Source organism: Dermacentor andersoni, chromosome 2 (assembly GCF_023375885.2).
Source record: "Dermacentor andersoni chromosome 2, qqDerAnde1_hic_scaffold, whole genome shotgun sequence".
Classification (NCBI taxonomy): Eukaryota; Metazoa; Arthropoda; class Arachnida; order Ixodida; family Ixodidae; genus Dermacentor; species Dermacentor andersoni.
In genome coordinates, this window is record NC_092815.1 from 91,682,513 (window position 1) to 91,703,391 (window position 20,879).

Consider the following 20,879-nt stretch of genomic DNA (forward strand, 5'->3'; position numbering starts at 1 on the left):
AAGTTCAACATGAACAAACTTCTGGAGATTAAACTGAAATTGAAGTAACACTGCCTCTCTGAATATGGTGCACAACAAATATATTGCCATGTTTTCTTTCTTTTTTATATTCATTTGATCAATATGCAGTGTCCATCATACAAGTGACAACAAACATGACCAAGAAACTGGAAAAGTTGGTAAGCAGAGAAATACTGTGCAAAGAACACCTGAAAAGTCAGTATGTCTCACGCACAGAAATCAGTCATACCATTTTTCTCGTGGATCTGAACCAGTGACTTAAAGGATGCCTGGGCCCGTGACAGGCTGTACTGTGCCTGCAAAGAAAAGGCAACATTGTAGATCAGACCACAACCATCTTAGCAGCACATTGGTTTAGGCTGAAGCAAGTGAAATATTTCATGGCAAGGTATAAAACATGAAGAACCTAGCCCAGAGTACATATTTTAAGCAATTGGAAGTCTGTCACATGTACACCACATAACAGTCTAAAAAAAGTTCAGTAAAACACATGGCAAAACATAAGGGGAAAAAAAAAAAAAACTAGAACATAATGCGTTTCCAAGTATACAAACTACATAAATGCTATTGATACTGCACTTCCACAATCCGCAAAGCTTTGCTGCTTCACAGCTGCTAAATTTTGCAATGCTAGAATTTTAAAACACTGAAAGGCACCACCATCTAATGTTGACAACTACAACCAGAAGCAAGCTGACAAACAACTTGTCAGTGGTTCACATTGCAAAGCACTTTTCCTTATGATTATATAAGGATTAAAACCCATGGAAGGTTCCAAGTGTGCTTTTTTTTCACTGATAAGCCTAAATGAAAGTATCATGAAAGGAACTGTGCCTTATTTTACATTATACAATGTGAAGAAATTGCTGGAATTTTTGGCTAATGCATTGTTGTCAAACTGTAGTGGTACTTTCGGAAACAAAACCAGATTCAATTATAAGTTAATCTGGATTACTTGTAAACATGGATACTGCATCCACTTGATATCCTTTTTCAACCCTTTTGGCCACAAGTGCAGTCTGTTTAATTTCGTTTGGCACTTTTTCACCATTTTAAAGTTAGCATAGGTAGCAATGACTATATTGCCTTAAGAAACAGACTTTTGCAGCTGCACCATGTCAATGTGGACGATGTGGCCTGTGTATAATTCCATAAATATATGCTTGGGTGGTAGTTTAAATCCCGATAAGAATACCAAGTTATAGAAATGTTTAAATTTCCCAGTTTATGCCAACTGTGGACCTTTTACTGCACACCACCAAGTTGAACACATTTTTCACGGTGAAATGCTTCACTGACGACGAAGAAACAGCCATGACTGCATAACAATGGCCGTATTACAGCACAATGACAATAAATAATGCATGACTACACATAAATGACTACGACAGAATAAAGACAACAGAATGGCAATCATGAATGACAACCACAATGAATGTATGACAATGATGCGATGATGACAGCATGATGACAACGATGTGAGGGCGTTAGAATGATGACAATGGAATGGCGATCGTACGATTATCATGGTATGTCAGTATGACGCTGGTATACTATCACAAAACAACAATAGACAAACCGCAATGGCATGCCCATGACTGTACGACGACAGCATGATGACAATAGGATGACTAAGCTGAAACAACCATGATGGCATCACAATGATGGCATGACAACAATGGGACGACAACACTGGAATGACCACAACAGTGACAATAATGGAATGACGATGATAGAATGACAATGAGCCAGCACACTTGTAGGGTTACAAAAGATGGGAGTGCTGCCTTGTATATGAACTATTCGGCAAGAGTGCAGCAGCTGTGGCGTGAAAATCGAAGGAAGAGGAAAAGAATGCTTCACTTTAAAAACAAAGCAATGATAAGGCAAACATATTCTGCAATACAGTTAACCATGAAACAATTTACATTTGGTCAGTTCGCTCACTCGTCAACAGAGACGGAAACCACAGAGCGACTTGTCTGAACTGTTAAGGTTCTCACCCAACAATTACCACTTGTTGCTTTTCCCTTTTCTTGCGTCTGGTTGCCCCGCGAATAGGGTCTGCCTGTTGACGCCCTGTCACGTCGCTTGAGTATCAGCTGCATGTGGGTGCCACTTAAAAAATAGGTGCTCTTTCGCTGTCAAGTGTTGAAAAGTTTTGAAATCAGGAGGGCCATTGCAAGTTTGCACGATCGGCCTCACCTCCATTCACATTTACCAGCTGTTTGCTATTGAACGATCGGCACATTACACAGACATTTTCAGGTTCCTTTTGTAAATCTACAGCGAACTCTTCTGACGGATTTCTTGAAACTATGAGAAGAAACTGATGCCCATCTACAAATAGTGCCCCGAACGAGAGGCCCAGCGTGTTGAAAGATAGTGGCTGTGAACAACGCTGGGGTCATCTTGTGAACCTTATTTCGATGATAAGACAGTTTGACAGATTTTCCGGCGTTGTGCGGCCACTTATAAGAGATCTGCACAGATTTTGCACATAACCATAACTTTATTCTCTGACACCGGACGAAGCAGCACAGAGTAAGTGGACTGGCCTAGGTGGTGTGGCAGTGACAAAAATTCAACACACGACAATGTGAGAAATGAGCCACAATCTGTTGTGTAAAGCTTGCCACCAATATGTTCGTACAAGTGGCTCATTGGCGATTGGTCCAAAAATATAGGACATGGTTTACACTGATGGTCGTCAGTCTAACCCACAAGTAAGCGGCGTTTGCGTTAGCATAATTTGTTCCAACTTATCAACCCAGCCTAAGCAATGTTTGTGCCCGTGGGAAACCAGCTGACAACCACACAAAGTGCATGTGCCGTGCGAGAGTGTGTGTGCATATCGCTTCTCTGATATAATGGGCCTGCCTGTTGGCAACTAATTGTCCTGATCTTCGCACATGCTTTTCAACTCTCCATGTGTGCTGCTTTTGCAGCTGTTTCGTTTCCTCTGTCCACCACATATATGGGAATCCTCCTCTTTCACAGCATGACGGCACATGTGTCCTGCCCTAGTCGAGTAGCGGCAAAACGTTTTGGAAGGGACACATGCGCAGTCACATCTCAAGGAAAAACCCCAGGAAAAAAAAAACAAAAAAAAAACACGCACAGACACACGTACACAAACGCACAGTGCTGCAAACACTAATGCCTTGCTGCAACTACACATGTGGCTCTACATCAGTGCGGTGCAAAAAAAGTGCATAGCATAAGACTGCAACTCCACTTTAAAACAGCAAGCAGCCAGAGCTTCATCCGAACTGCACTGCGAACCACGTAGTTGCTGCCTTTTATAGATGGCTAGTGAATTTATAGAAAAACCTCAGCGTTACACTTGGGTGACACTTCAAAAACACCACGTTGCTGACGAAGTCTTTTGCAGCATTGGCTCTCACTTGCTGGTGATGGCAGCGCATGCCTGACTTCATGTACTTATTTAAGCTGTGGTAACACTGGGTCGATACGAGATTGACCGACTATTCAGCACAGTGTGTTGCTGGGACCATTTTATCGAACACCAGGCCGACAACAACACAACAGACGAGCGTGAGTTGTTGTAATGCAACAGGCTTTCTTGATGACAGCACTGACAATATCAGCATGCCAACCATCGCTCAACCGAGCCCTACACGATCGGCCATTGAACAGACACCGTGATAGCCACAATGCCTTCGCTTGTACAGTCAACGAATGAATTTTCGGACGCCCAAATTTTCGGACATGCCTGATATTTCGGACGTCTTCGCGGCACCGCCACAAGCCCCATAGAATCAATGCATAAGGACATCTGAAGTTTCGGACGCTCGAACCCCCCGCCGTCCAATTTTCCGGACTTCTTGACGGACGGAAGGAATTTTCGGCTCCTCGCGCAGCGCCCTTGAGAAGGAAATCCACTTGCAGCCGAAGCATATCACCGCTTTGAAGCAGAACTAGCCGAATCTAGTCGTCACACACCGATTTGGTCTGGCCACGCTGGCTATGTTCATCGCCGCACTTCCGCCTCCGGCGGAGTTTCCGGAGCGGCGCCATTTTGTTTGTTTGTTTGCGCAGGCCACGTTTTGGCTAGCGTGGTGTGTGGTTGTCTGTTGTGTTAAGTGTGCTCTGCGACGCTAGGCCTAGGTGCTTCGATGCTCGTGAGCGAACTCCACTGTTCGCAACTTGAGGATTTCGCTTGCCTTCGATGGCGCCCACTCCGTCTTCATCGTCCTCGCCGATGGCATCGAAGCGCGGAAAGCAGTACCGTCGGACGACGTGATCAACGACCTCCGCTCTGCTGGGGTTTCCATACCCACGGAAATAACTTTTGAACAGTTTGTTGACGCTGACAACGAGATCGACTTCCGCGCAGAACTGACTGACGAGGAAATAGTCCGTCGGGTTGTGGGGGATTCAGAAGACTCTGATGTTGAAAATGAGGAGCCAATGCCTGCGCCACCTACAGGCGCCAAGTTGACGCGAGCACTGTTGACTCTTTCATCGGTGTACAGTGCTGACATGACCCTTGCTCAGATCGAGGCGAATATGATCGCATGCAACCGGAACGCCGTCAAAACAACAATGAACAAGTTCTTCAAGCCACTGCAGCAATAACACCGCCTGCCCGACGATGCACATGTACATAATAAATCGGCAGTCGGCTGCATACAGAGTTTTTGAACGCCTCTTTTTATAGCCACTTCACTGATGCTGTGGCAGGGTTTCGGAAGCCTGTTACTTCGCCCTTTACCTCTAGATCTGAGAAAAAAATAAGAAGGGTGCGTTTTTTTGCATGCATTCATTTTTTCGGACTGCCTGAATTTTTGGACGTTTTTACGTTCCATAGAGGGTCCAAAAAATCGGTCGTTGACTGTATATCTACCATTAATCGCACTCAAAATGAGTCAACCTTTAGCTGCCAACCCCGAGCTGTGCTTGTCACACGAGTTTGTACCAATATCGCCAACGACGAGTCACACTCGTCCTGCCTGATTTTCCACTCCTTCCTCCGCCACAGACACATCACGCACATCACGATCGTCAATTGCTTTGATTGCAATTTTCAACCCTAGATGGCAGTAGTTGTCTATGAAAAACCGCATTTCGTGCCTTTTGCGCGTGTTGTAAGCCTGGCAACAGTCATTTCATAATGGTGCTTTGCAAGAAGAATGCCGGTGGCGGAAATGCTCTAAGAAAAAGAGGTGCTTCTTGGGAGCAGTACAGAAAGCAGCGTTAGTGACGACAGGGAATTTGTGTCCGACGGCGACTCGGACATTGCCTTTACCCTGGATATTGCTTCAGATGACGACGACGGTGATGCACTGAGCAGTGCACGTGTGTGGCAGGGCGTGAAAACCGATAACCCACCACCTGCGCCTCTGCGGTTTCCCTTCTCTTCAGTGCCCAGAATCTTACAGCAGCCCACTGATGAGAATGGCATTCTCGGCTGGTTTCATGTATTTTTTTACTGGGGCATCATTATTGTAATTGTCATAGAGGCGAACCCTTATGCGGTAGCGTACTTAGCTGCTCAGTGTTCTACATGGAAACCGGTAGACCGCATGACCTTACTGTCTTCCTTGCATGGATAATATTGCAGGGTACTGTTGGCAAACCTCACGTTGAGATGTACTGGCCAACAAAGGAAGTTTTGGAGACACCAGTTTTCAGGAACAGTCGGGCTTTGTGCAACCCCATGCTTCAAAATCTACCATGCAAAGAGCGACTATTAATCATGAAAGCTTTTGTTATGACGAAGCAAAGTCTGAAATTTTCAGTGTGTTACCATGTATAGCATCAAATAAATACTTTTGATTTTCAGTACGTTCTGACCCATTACCACGGCATGCATTGAGGGAAAGCCACTCTCAACAGCAGTTTTTCCTTTTTTTTATTTCTGTACTAATTCTAGACAGAAATCAATGATGTAATATATCTTCAGAATCAGAATTGCATGGAAAAAATTATGACTACTTAAAAAAATTGGCAAGTTTGGTACGTTTTTCGGAAATGAAATTGGCGGTTAAAGGGTTAATGTGCCTTCAAAGTTGGAGTGCACAAGCTCCAGCCCTCTCAAGCCAAGCACATGATGTTTGAGCCAATGTTGATCCTGTTAAGCGATTTAGGGCTGGCGCTGTCGAGTTCGTGCACTGCTACCAGAGGACCTGAACTGAAAAATAAGCAGTTAGGACGAAGGAAGCGGCGTCTATAGTTCAGTCCTGGCCTTAGCCATTTCAATTCTTTACTTTGCACAGTGCGTATGCAATAAGCAGCAAGCGGTGATACAGCACTGTGCCGACATATATGTCACTGTTCCTGAATGCTGCGAGTCGCATTCGCTAAATAGGCGGGTGGGTCTGCACATGTTATGATGATACATTTATTAATTATTAATGATTCATTTATTAATTAATACATTTATTAATGCATGTTTATGTCTAACAGGAAACAAGAAACGGAACATTTGGTACAGTGGCATAAACAAATGCCTCGCTCAGTAATTACCAACAATGTATGCGATGGGATCGCGTTTTCGTGAGAGAACGACACAGCCTATAAATGAGCGCTTATGCCAAGCACAGTTCTTTCTAATACTTTATGGCATGCGCAAACTGCAAGTATGATGAAGTTGAAGAAAAGCGAGAATCAGTAATAACAGGCCGTAATATATGTACAGTAAAACCTCGTTAATCCAAACCCACTGAAACAGTAGTTTCGTTTTAAAAGTAGTAAAGCCAAATCCCCAACTCAGCGGCCATTGAACATAATGTGTTTTGTATCCGCATAAACCGTACCAGCTTATTGCGTAGGTTTCGGTTAACACGTAGTGTTTCCCCTTTTCGTCGCGAAAACACAGCAGTGCGTCATCTCCATCGGGCGGCCCAGTAGAACAAGCCTCAGAGATCAGAACAATGGCCTCCAAGCGACCTATGCGTTTCCGCGTGAAGCCACATCAGCATCATTTCAATGCCGTGCCAGAGAGCGAAGAGAGCGTTGTGCAAACAAGGACTCACATCATGCCGAAGCTCAGATAAAAAAGATGCCGGGTGCTCAGCATAGACGAAAAATTAGACATCATTCGTGCTATCGAACGTGACACGAAGAAGTCAGCGCTGACACGCGACAGGGATGTACTGTTGACCACGATGTGTGGCATTTGGAATGTGAAGCAGTTCAATTGCTTCTGTGACCGTGAAGAGATGTCAGCTACGAGGTTCGCGCAATCGTTGCCTTTGTTGTTGCCGAAGTGTCGCCTAGCAACAGTGATGAGGACGACACAGAAAGAGACGGCACGGGCGATTCGGGCCTGGCAGTGGCAGAAGCCGCGCGTTACGTGAGCCTCATGAATGCAATCATCGCAACGAGAACAGCGCCCTGCGACTTCTGCAGCGCTACTGCCCGTATGCACAGAGAACATGCAACGCCAACGAGGAATCTACCATGCGAGTGCTTGATGAGAAGAGGGGGCTGGTTGAAAAGCTTGAGGCCACTGTTGTCGCTGCCAGGCCGCCGCAGCATCAAACGAAAATAACACTTTTCTCACGCAAAATGAATAAATACTGCGTGTCTTTTTCCCCTTTCATCGAACTCTCTCCAAGTTCCGTTTCTGACAGGTAAGTGGGCGATCTCATGCTATTTTGGTTAAGCAGTACTACCGTTTCATCATCATCATCATCATCATCATCATCATCATCATCATCATCATCATCATCATCATCATCATCATCATCATCATCATCATCATCATCATCATCATCATCATCATCCTGGCTATGCCCACTGCAGGGCAAAGGCCTCTCCCATACTTCTCCAACTACTCCTATATGAATACAACTACTGTTGAATACATACTTTTTTTGAGCTCCGGCCAACTACGGTTTAACGAGGTTTCACTGTATCTGGATCACAGTTGCCATTTTTTAAGTGGCTTGGCTGCTCATATTGACTTATCTCATTGTGGAACAACACGGTTCATATCCGCAGATATGTGCGTTTTTCTACGTTTTGACATTATATCAGCGATGTGCCGTTTTCCCAATATTTGAAGCTAACAATGAATGATCTGTAGCTGTAGATGTCGATGTAAACAAATGCACCACTTTGGTAAATTCAATGCAGAATACTGTGCTCTAACACTTCTTGAATATGCAAAATTTCTAAGGAATGTGTAAAAGAAATACAAAAAGTGAGGTGCAAGTGCAGAAATCGGCGACAACTATCTCCAAAGCAGTCGCGTCAGCAGACAGAATGAACTCAGCATGCCTTTATCGGCTGCACTATTAGCACAACAGCACTTAGGCTTGCTCACCTAGTGGCCGGTGAGTGCTACATGGCTTCCAGGCACAACATGCTACCCCAGAGAAGCCATAAATAATTAATCATGATCCACGAAATGCACAACCGACGCATACTCAACAAAATACAGTGAATCCTTCTTAGTATGTACCTGGCAGGAATGCAGCACAAATACACTAACCGCCATGTGCAAATTTCAGTCTCCTCGCATGCAATGCTGCCGTGAATGTTGGCCAACATAAACACTACTGAGCTTTTTTTTTCCATCTTTCAAAGTGCTGAAAAAATTCCAGCGATACTGAAGGAGCATTTCAAAACTGACAGGGAATACAGCGGCAGTCATGGTGTCTGTGCTGATGACTTATGCAGCATTCCAAGATGTGCAAAGGCACGTTTATTTGTATGGTGAACTGCTACTCAGCTAAACCATGCCACACGGTACCTGATGCTGCATGGTGCTGATCGTCCTGTGTGATTTAAGTGCAGTGCATCACCAAGGTCTGCGACTGTGCCGGGACACTTGATGTGGTGCGGTATTCTCAGGCGATCACTTTCGGTGACACTTTCACCTTTGCAAGATTTTGTGCGACTCAGCACCTGACTTTTCTGTGGATATAGACAATAGCATTTCTGGAGCTGTGCCAAGCTTGCTACAGTCGACGACCGATAATTCGGACTCCACGGGGAACTTAAATAAGTCCAAACTATCAAGTGTCCAAAAAAACAAATGTATCGAAAAAAGATTATTTACGTTTTCAGGCCCCTGTGGAAGTAAGTGGTCGATTCATAGCTGCACGCACTTCCGCTTACGTGCAACCAAGTCCACCTGTATTTCTGCCAGTTTTGTGTTCTCTGTACATTGATACAAGGACTGCAAAAGCTTGAGTCAGATCCGCATGTGAAGGCTCCGGAGCACACGGCACATCATCATCATTCGAGTTAGAGTAGCACTTTGATGGTGGGAGAACATGCTCAATTGTTTCGTCATAGTTCAGTTCGGCACACGACGACACCAAGCTGTCGATGTCTGCAAAGTCTTTAAATGTAATGGCGGCAGTAATCGGCACACCGCAGCCTAGCAGGTCATAAATGATGTCTGCATTTGAGCTCATTTGTGGTAGGTGGCAGTTCAGGCTCTTCAGTTGTGGAGCCGAGCTCAATCGGACTGTGAGGGCACCGTTAATGCCATTTGACCTGGCCTTTCGATACGTTTACGAGAAAGACTTCTCGGAGCCAGCAGAGCACTGCCTGGAACGCGAACTAAACAAACAAGCACAGAATAGCGGAACGCTGTCCAAAAGGCCAGAATGACGAGAGCAGGACATGCACGGGGTTGCCGGAATACGATATGATGATTGCGATATTGATGCGACCTATAATTTAGGCAAAGCTTTCAAGACTGGCATTTGCAGTTAAATCTCTGAGGTGTAGTATTCCAGCCAACGCAAGCCTTCAGAGATTACCATATAAATATCAGAGGCCATACTTGATGTCTTGTATCTCTGATGCCATGCTTCATGTCACATCGAGGTTGTGAGAGGAGATAATGGCAGCAGAGTGGGTGTATGCTAAGGCCACAGACGAAGTCCAAAATATACATCATCCTTACACATTATGTCTATGGGGCTATTGGCGGTGCCGCGATGCTGTCCGAATTACCGAGCATGTCTGGATTATCAGTGTCCGATTTATCAGTCGGCGACTGTATTTACACACAGCAAAAAGGGAACTATCTCCGAAAGCGACCATATGCGTACGTGTTTGCTTCGTGGGAGCGTCAGTGCAGTTAGCTTTCTTCATGCCCGTGCCACTCCTGGCTGTGCACAAGTGTCGCCCCAGCAACACGTATTTTGTCGAACCAATGCATAGACGGCAGGCTGCTTTCATTTCTGCAAACGACCGGCATCACCCACTAGCTCGATTTTATTCCGGTTTCCCGTTGCCCTCTTAAAACATCACACAATACGAAAACAACAAAATGCGATTCGGGCTACCAGAGCACCACCAGTTCAACGCACATCAGTGTGTCGTGCCACAATGATCGATGCGATGCTTCGCATTACATAGATGTCAACGAAAGTTAAGTCCCCGATTTTTTTCCGCTACTTCAGATCGTACATTTTCGCAGTTTGTAAGTTTTTTCTTTCTCGCAGATTTTCCAAAACGTATGAATGAGGTTCTACTGTACACTGCAGTTTATACAACAAATGCATAAGTGTGCAATGCAGCATTTTTATAATGCTGCCATTAAGGCAGTCAAAATCACATATCTGTAACTATACATATTGGTATCCTGGCGATTTTTGTAAACCTTTGCTATAGAATGTCTTAGGCTAAGCCCACCACTCTGCAGAGCCAGTTAAAGAGTGGCAGAGACTGCAATGAAAGGGAACATGCTAGAGTGGAGTAGAATGAAGCTAACTGGAAGCAGCCCTTCCTTAGGTTCCAAGTTGCACAACAGCATGTTAGCTCACCTTGTTGCCACTGAACTGGATGCGGGCTTTGCCCTTGACCAGTGTGGCAGCTATCTGAAGGATGATTGCCTCGACTGTATAGGCACTGCTCCAGCCTTGCCGCGTCAGCAGCTCCATACAGATGGCACCACCGCCTAGCACGTATCCACCCGAGATCATGGGGTTGACAACACGGATGAAGGGTGGCTCAAAGGGGTAGTTCTCTTTGAAAAGAATGTTGAGCAAGATGTGGTCCTTGCCCTCCTTCTCCTTCAATAAGGTCAAGTCACTGTGCAGTGGCGAATCAGAGTCCACAATGCGAAGCATCACATTCCACTCATACAGGCTGTCATTCACCAGCTCCACACAGAAGACGCCTCGCCGGTAGCTTTCCGACCGGTACACCTGGGTCCCAAAACAGAGACTTCTTAGCAACCTTTCCATTGCCAGGTTTGTGAAGAGCACTGACATGAAGCACAAAACACATTGTAAACCCGCAAAGAGCGAAATGAGCACATCTATGTGACGATCTTGAAAAGATTTCAAATTTTCTATTTGCTCGGACTGTTTCTTGGCTAGCCATATGTGGAGGCTGATATCCGCAGCTGGAGGAACATGTGCTATAGAACATGAGACCATGAATGTTTATGCCCATACCCCATTAACAACCCCACACTCCCACAAATATTTGGTAGCACAAGGAGAAGTGGGCCAAAACCTGTCGGCAATGCTCACCTCTCGGAGCTCCTTCATGAGCCTGTCGGTGGCCTGCACCGAGCCTGAGACTGAACCGCGCAGGTAGTCCTGCCGTTGGTTCTGCCGCAGCCGCTCTAGCGTTGCATGGTTCTCCATACTCAGGTCATCCTCCTTGCTTTTCTCTGAGGACCTGAACCAGCAGCACATAATGCACACTTAGCCTGGCAAGCTACTGTGCACAGGCATGCAAGCAAAGCTTCGCAACAACTTCAGACACAAGGCTTCAGTAGGAGCCAAACTAGTCTCCAGTCTTTGCTGATGTACTCGGTCACTTCCACAGAACCAATCATTCCATTCAAAGACATAAAAATCGATCCACAAAGCCATCTACATCAAGGTATTGTATTGATCAATCCATTTGGCAGATTCACCTCTTTCAGATTACAGGAGCCCTTATAGAGTGCCATTTCCACCGTGATCAATAAATTCGAAGCATGTGTTACTGTAAGCCTCACAACACCGATGCAGAGACTGTTAGGCAATTACTTTGGAAGCAGCCACTGTTTAAAAGCATTTCTGAATCTATGTGTATGTAACCAGTCATGCCCCTCTTCTATTGCCATTCACATCCATTTATACCAGTGGCAGCATCCAGACTTCAAATACAGATGTCCAAGATATGATCTTAAATGAGCTGAAATTCAATGTGCCAGCTGTATCGGGAATGTGTTTCAAATCTGGAGTTTGTTTTAGACAAAGTGCACAATCTTGGAACACCTTTGGGAGAATGCTAAAGGCGAACAAAATCCATCTAAAGTGATAGAGTAGTCGTACAAGTTCCCAGTGCATCAGTTTTATGGAGCACAGAGCATTCAGATGCAAGAAAGTCACGACGTAAACAACAAACAGGATTCTCAATGCCACTGCAACATAAGATATCAGCACCTATGATGTATTGTGTTTCACAAGTACAGTAGAACCTCGTTGATACATTTTGGAGAAAAACACGAGACAAATGTACTAACCGGGAAAACAAACGATCCGAAGTAACTAAAGAAACTGACAGACTCAACTATGTTGACATCTACGTAAAGTGAAGCATCGCGCAAATTGTTGCGGCACGACACGCCAATGGGCGTCAAACTGGTGGTGCCCCGGCAGCCCGAGACATGTTCTGTTGTTTTCCTATTGCGTGGTGTTTTAAGAAGGGGATGGGAAACCGAAACGACATCGAGCTGGTGAGCGACACCAGATGCCGCCAAAGCGAAACACGATGCCCACATCGCATTACCTGCAGCAGGGAATGGCGCCACATTTGGATTATTGCCTACTAAAGTGTGAAGTACGCTACCAATGACACTATGCACCACGCACTGTAAAACATAGGTGAAGGCGCTTATTGCAGTACGTTTGGTGGTGATAGCTGTGCGTGCCGCGTGTAACAACCCGACCAGAGATTTGCTTGTACCGAAATAAGAAACTGTGCGTGCCGTTGTTTTCACGTGAGACGAGCGGCTACATACTGTTCTTAATCGTGCGCGCCTTGCGTCTTTTGTTCATATGGGACCTAGCGGCCGGAAAACATGTACGATCACAGTCTGCAGCACGGAACGGCGCCATATTTCGATTATCGCCTATTAAATAGGTGCACTACGCTTATGAAGTCACCACACGCTGCGAAACAGATAGGCAAATGTGCTTATCGCAATAGGATTGGCGGTGATAGCTGTTAATGCCGCGTGCGATGACTCCGGAGATTTACTGGTACTGAAATGAGAAACTGAGTGTGCGCCGGCACTTTCACACAAGATGGGTGAACGAGTATTGTGGTGAAGCTGCCGCGGCAGGGAGCTATATAGTGTTCTCGACTACACCCACCTCACGCATTTTCTTGTTTACACGGGATCTAGCGGCCGGAAAACGTATCAAACGATCACAGTTTGGTGACGTACTGCACGCTGGCGCCGAAAAATTGTGTTCTTGGGGGACATATGAACTGGTAAAAAATATGCGCAACTCTTTTGGGTGATTTTTGCGTGTTCTCGATTGTGAACGTTGGCGCTCAGAAAATTGACATAACGGGAACGTATCAACGCAGTTCTACTGTAGTTGGTAAATTTCAGTTTGCCGCTACAATTTACGTGGCATATTAAAATAAAAGTAAACAGAGTTTGGAAATTTTGCAGGGCTTTCCTATAGAGCTCATCAGCACTAACTCATCACACTGCTTTGTCAGCATTTTCCATGAGAGTGTGGCAACATGTGCAGGGCTCTGGCTCAAAGCAGGCAGGTGTGCCCAGTAGAATGTGATTTCCTTCTAAGTGTAACTTTTGGAGGTCACAATTGCTCGAGGTCACACTTGCTTTACTAAGAGACCCAAATTCTTCGCTGTGCAGAATATGAATTAAAGAAGAATTGTGAGGCCACAATTTCCACAGCAACCATGTCATCTGTTGGTGGAAAATGAGAAGTCCTGCAATGCTTCTACAATGGAAACATAGCTATCTAACTGATTCACTGTTTAATATCACCACAAATAGCTTGCACACACCTGCACGCATGTGCACAACAAAGGGAAGCAAATTGTTGAATACGGCCAAGAGGTGCACTGACCCCGTGTCATCGTCTATTTCCATTTGCATGTCGTCATCAACATCCGTCTCATCTTCCTCCTCCGAGTGCTGTTGAGGTGCCTGTAGCAGGTCTGGTAAGTTGCCAACATCCGATTGCTGCGTGCAAAACAGAAGTGTGCCATGGATCACATCCCAAGTAGTGGGTTTGGTTAAGCCGCCTGCAATTCCATAGCCATTCGTTACATGGCTGCGTTTGTAGAGGGAGAAAAAAAAAATTGCTTCACATGCACCCAGGCAGTAGTACAGCCCTAAATTACACTTTTCTACCCAGTGCAAAAAACACACGCTTCTTATGTCCGCACAAATAGACATAAGCCCATGTCATCCGGTGTCAATACTCTTGACCAAAATGAGATAAAATTTTATCTTATGCAACAGTTGCAGGAAAAGTATGTATTAGTGTTCTAGCCTTTTGTATGTATATTTACCAGTGTACCTTGACCCTCCTAGTTAGGCCACGAGGCCTGCAGTATGACGTGAATAATAAATAAAATAAAAACTTCACAGAATGACTGCAAGCACTTGAGGTCACAACACTGGTGTGTTAAGGAGTATTGGCACGGTTATTCAAAAGGGAATGTTTCGAGCTGCCGTTCGCTTCACCATTTTAACTGTTACACGAACTCTGATCACATGAACTACAACATTAAGTGCGCAGGAAGACAGGGTGTACGAAGCCCCCAGTGATCTCTGCTCGCCCTTGCATGGTCGCCTCTTGCCTTGGAAACCACAGCGGATGACCTCCAATATACAGCATGTGGGTTGCCATGTGCCTATGTGCTCAGCTACGCGGGCATCCGTGTGCAACTATGGCTGGGCTTGATCAAATGAGCTCCAACACAGGGCACACAGGAAGACTGTGCGCATGAAGTCACCTGCCTTCTTGATGTGTGGGCAACTCATTTCGTCCCACTTACACTTTACTCAGGACAGAATGGTGATTACAACAGCAAAAATGAAGCTCAAGTGTTTGTATAATTGCCCTCATAATAAAGCGTGCCCAGCTTTTGTAACAGGCACACAAATCTATAGTGTTTCCTACAAAAATTACTATATAGGGAACTCTGGTGCTGCAATCATTTACCTACCATGGAAATGATGGGTAGCATGGTACATGGATTTGGGTTGTCTTCAAACTAGTGGCTTCAGACGTTCTTAGGGCAGTATCGTGTTTAATTTCTTTAAATATCCAAAAGTGCTATTTCTCTTAACCTATAAAGCAACAAATTTCCGCACACATGTATAATCATTGCGAACTGTTGCATTTATAACAATATTTGTTATAAAGTAGCAATATCACAACACCGTTTGAACCCAGATGGGCAAAGTTTTGGCAAATCCAACATACCGTTGTAGAGCTGCTGCTAGTAATTTTTGTGGGAAACTATGCTCACATCTAAATATGCAAGCAGGACTACTTGTAGAAGCACACTGGTTGCCTCACCTGGAAGTAATCTATTGTCTCCAACTCGGCTGGTTCAGGCAAGCTGTGGACTTTGCACAGTTCAGTGACTAAGATCTTCACCTGTTGAAGAAGCTGTAATCAAACAGGAGAAGAAAAAAAACAGCAATTAAGACCAAGCCTTTAGGAAGAAACTCCATTTCTTTCAGAAGAAAATGCTTTAAGAAGATATATAAGTGATGGACCATCCACTTGACCATTTAGCATAGCAACAAGCACTTCTGGTATATCTATATGCAAATATTGCCTCAGTTTTAACTGAAATAACCAATATAGCGGAGCTGGTTTTATGACCATCACTGAGGCATTTAGTATAAAAATTACAAACCAGTTTCATAAATTTTCATGGAATTGCATTTTCAGTGAGTATATTGCCATATTAAACCCACTCCTACAGTTTTTACTTGCAAGATGCATTGCGGATTTGGTGCGTTTCAAGTGAGCAAGAAAAAAAAGTTTAAAAATTTGTATATGACATCTTTACCAACTATGCTACCAATATGGAACCAGACATTATCCAACGCTTCTCCATTCGACATCCTCATTGAGTGAGCTGTGCGCAATGCTGGTACGAGAAATACCGTGGTGCTGAACAAATGCCACAGACAACACCGCACAACAGCATCTACAGAACAAAAATGCAACAAAATAGTAAAACAGCGAATGGAAGCTCAAGGATCTCAACTATAAACATGGCGATGGCTGCTCAGTTGATTTCCAGGACGATGACAATGATGATGATATAGCAAGCTTTAGGTTCTGGTTTTAGTTTTACTAGCTAAGCACCATCCACGGCCATCAACGAAACAAAGTTTTCATTCTTATGACTTCAGCACAGGCTCGGCGCAGTTTTCAGCTAAAATGCTGTTTTGGAGCAGGATGGCTCAATTACCAACAAAATGCTATCAATTTGCACAATTACTTAACAACTAACAATTCCCTCACCCACCAAACTAGCAAATAACTAAATAACCAGCAATTACAGAATTTAATTTCAAGGTGTGTCAACAGAGTGTGAACAAGGGAAACCTCAGACTACAGGTTTGAGACTACCAGTCTATGACCTGGACTTTCTCTTCTCTTAACCTTTCTGTCCCCCTTTCCCTTCCCCCAGTTCAGCCAACTTGGCTCAATCCTGGTTAACCCCCCTGCCTTTCATTTATCCTTTTTTCTTCTCCCCCTCTCAGACTGTAGCTAATACTTTGACAAAGGGCCTTGTCTATGTTAAGGCAAGCCAACAATCACTTCAGCCTGAGACTTGCTTTGTTCACCCAACTGATCATCCCTTCAACGTCTCTACATGCCTATGTGTCCTGTTTGGATTAATTTCAAGGTGTCACACGGAATGTCTCAGACACCTGATAAGACCGCTGTGAACCTTTTAATGTATAGTTGCAAACAACTCCCTGTGACAATGAGGCAAATGAGAATGTTGGACTGAAAAAGAGTGAGAATGCTGGACTCTTTTTGAGTCCAACATTCTCATTTGCTTAAGTTTAAGCTGGGGAAGAGAAAACAAACATTATATTTAACTCTTTACTTACCATAAAAAAATTGGTCATTTTTTGAAGGTTTTAGTAATGATTTTGTTAATACTATCATGGTTACAATGACATGCTATATATCAATCAAAAGCTAAATAATTGTACTTTTCAAAGATTTCAATTTTAAAACAAATGTTAGGGCGAAGTATGTAATATTTGCCAAAAAAAAATTGTTTACTACACAGATAAGACACTTATATTGATAACATGAAGAATTTTGGTCCTTAATGAACTTTAAAAGAACTTTAGTTCTCAGACAATAAACTAGATGGCACAGCAAGTCCATAGGAACGCCGGTAGTTTTAAATTTTCACATGGCACGTACGGGACATACAGGATTGCCAACACGGAAAGTCAGAATTTCCCTATCAGACGCCTGCAATTTCCCTTGCTTTCCCAAATAATAATTTAATAATAGATATTCGTTTTCTTCCTCCCTCCCATTTGTATGATGAGAAATAACATAACTTTTACGCTTAGTGTAAATTTCGCTAATTTTAGTTCTGCGGGCCAAAACTGGCTAAAACAAATCTGGCAAGGTGAAGTGTTCCCAGGAGATCCAAACTATCCCAAGCAGAGTCAAGTGATTATTTTGCATGCCTTTTGCATTGAGCTGTCAGTTAATTTTTCACAGAAAAAGGTGAGTGCTCCAATGTTGCCAGATGATTGCACAATAAACCACCAATGGCTGAAGGGAATTGCCCAAACGTAGCCAAAGCTGCTGATATTCTATGTTATCTTGGAAAAAAAAAATATAAATCACCTATAACATTCGAGCTATATATGGAGTGCAAAATTTTCTTCAAGCTATAAAGATTCCCCTTATTCCCACATAGACTTGAAAGTTACCTTAATTCAGGAAATTTCCCTTGAGCTGGCAGCCCCGGGAACATATATGACCCATGCTCTATGGGCGTGATAAGGAAAGAGTTCAAACAGCAAAATAAGACCAAATACAACACTCAGTACTAGATTTGATCTATTTTTCTGCTTTTCTGTTCCACGTTAAGCAAATGTGAAACCATCACATGCTGGTTCAATATCCATTCCAAAAAAAAAAGATATCGCCAATTCGCTCCTGTGAAGGTGGTTGGCCAGCGACGTTATAGATAAGCTGCGCCTTGTGTCGGGCAACTTGTCAAACGCCAACCCCATGATGTGCACCCATTACACACATTGTTTTTCAAAGTGATGTATGACACAAACACGTTTCAATTCAGTTTATAAAACCTTTATTTTATTCATTACTTGGAAATGACTGCTATAACTGCTTTGTGGTCACTATGCATGTACGGTAGTTGGTTGTCTCAGATCACTGAAGTAACGAAGACCTAACTCTTCCACGAAGTGGGTGAACTATCGCTTTGCTTCCTGTTTTGAGATGTCTAGGTTAAATTCTCCAACAAGGACCGCCGGCGAGGGTACATCAACACGGAAGTGCGCGCACCTCGTGATCAATCATGTGGTTTGATGGCTTTTTTTAATTTACGCATTTCACACTGAAGCGAAAGCTGTGCTGTATGTGCGCTTCAAGCCTCTGCCTTATGGTGGTATGAGCCAGTGTTCCTGGCCCTGCACTGCTGCCGGGATCAGAACACATGGGTTTTCTGTCAATGTGATGGACACGAAAAAAATCCCATTGTCCTAGCCCTAGACAGCTTCGCTGTAAAATGAGACCAGGGCCAGCGCAACGTAAAACTATTCCAATCTGTTTTTATTCCAAATCCGCCATTAGCCCTCCGGGATAGGTCAGAATGGTTCAAGTCCAGCCCAAATGCCCGAGCCATTCTGACCTATCATGGAGGGCTAATGGCTGATTTGGAATAAAAACAGATTGCACTCTTAAAACAATTGACCCTTTGGGGTGTATATTTATCCCACAACAATGATCATTATCTGCCTTGCTTGCGTTTCCTTTGTTGAAAGCTCGGCGCTCGCTACTTTCCTGTCGAGAATGCTGTGTCACGCTGATAACTCGCAAGCTGCTCGCGACTTGGAAGTACCGGGCTTGCAACATTAACGGAAGGAAATGCGGGCAAGACAGATGGCAATTATCGTTGTGGGACAAGATAAGCTCCACAGTAATAAATATTTTTAAGAGTGGAATAGTTTTACGTTATACCAGCCCAGTGTTCAACGATGCGTTCTACTTGGCGCTGCAGCACATGTCCGGAAGCTGTGTCCCTGTAGCTTGCCCTTCATTGCCACAGAAAGTTGCCCAAGAGCTTAGTATCTTCTATTTGCTGTGGGAATGATCAGACTGACTGCCCAGCTATGCTCTTTAGTTAGGAATGCTCCACAAGCTTACTTGGCAATAGTTTGCATGTGCTTCGGTTCTTGTGGTGCTTGAATATGCCACTGTTATTGCACTTGTAATTGCTTGCTTGTATGTCCTAATAGACAAAATGTAAATTCGGTCTCGTATAAACTTACAATGGATTACCGCATCTGTTGACAACTTCTTGTGGGATTGTCGGTATCGCATTTGTAAATAAACAAGGCACTAGATACCTTTTTTATTGCAAGCAAATGACAGTCGGTTGTGTGACCAAATGCAATATATCAGCAATTGCATGCTAGTGTCTGTTCCTTAATATGCATGTTCCTAATTTCCACAAATATTTGCCCAATGCACCTTGAGGAGTGTTCATAAACAAAGGGCAGTAATACTAAGCAGCCTGCATTACAATGCATGTTCATCATAGTAGCAAACTATTACATGGTCATTACGCGACCCACATTTATTATTATGGGGTTGTGCCCGACGCCTTATTCTGCAGAGTTTCAAGCGAGTGCCTCTATTTCAGTATTACCAAATTAAATTGGGACTTAAAGAATGATTAATTCCCACACCAAAATCTAAGGCCATCAAATTGTCTGAATATACAGGTCTCTGCTGCTAGCTGAGCAATGCTTCCTTTTTAGCAATATTCTGAACATACTGACTGCACTTGGATATGGAGAAATTAAAAAAGTAAAAAAATAAACCATTGTACAATAGCAACATACGTAACGTGGCAATATGGAACCACATCGTCAAAATGCCATGTGCTCCATTAACATATCTTGCAATCTTGTGTCATTGCACTAACACAAAACTAGGGCTATGTCATATCTTGGACTGTTAGCAGAGTAATGAAAGTTGCCTCTAAGTATGCCTCGTCATTTGGCTACATGCAATATAAAATTCTGCAGAGCAAAGTGTGTAGGAAACATTTCACAAACCATTCAGGAATTGTGGTAAAGGACAGAGCATATTATGTACCGTTGAATCTTAATAGTGTACATGAGGTTCCTAAGTATTATCACTAACAATATTTATACATTTTTGTGCACCAGCTCTGACAAATGACCGAGTAATCGGAGGAAATTATGTGATTCACCTTTTACAATGACAACTAGTTAACTATTTCATTAGACTGAATGGAGGATTGTGCTGTATTATCTATCACTTTATTTGCTTATGTCACATATGTCATTGTTCATGCTACTGTTTGTGTGTAGACAACTTGTAAAAAATAGCTGAATGAAAGAAAAGAAAGAAAACAGAAAATTAAGGAAAATGAAAAAAATGAAGCCTTCAATTTGCATACTGCCATCAGGATTATGTAGTGGTCCACGTCAAAGCATGGATGCTTTCATGGACTTTAGTTTCTATTTTACCAGCACATAAAGAAGTTTAATTTTTATCTTGTTTCTATTTCTTAGTCTATTTAAAAGCAAAACTAAGTTGTATAATTTAGCTCACTGCACCACCCAATCCCGTTTAAAAGCGTCAATGCTTCGG

The 20,879-nt window shown here is 43.6% G+C and overlaps 1 protein-coding gene across 1 annotated transcript in view; it reads right to left on the bottom strand.

The window, feature by feature from the left end:
• The window catches only part of LOC126542041 (ubiquitin-conjugating enzyme E2 Q2), a 40,708-nt gene that overhangs the window by 9,620 nt on the left and 10,209 nt on the right, over positions 1-20,879 (bottom strand). Inside the window, exons 3-7 of the mRNA XM_050189013.3 lie at positions 15,531-15,623; positions 14,067-14,182; positions 11,493-11,643; positions 10,779-11,162; positions 251-317 (exon numbers count right to left, since the gene is read on the bottom strand). Coding sequence (XP_050044970.1) covers positions 251-317; positions 10,779-11,162; positions 11,493-11,643; positions 14,067-14,182; positions 15,531-15,623 — 811 coding nt within the window. The remainder of the gene's footprint in view (positions 1-250; positions 318-10,778; positions 11,163-11,492; positions 11,644-14,066; positions 14,183-15,530; positions 15,624-20,879) is intronic.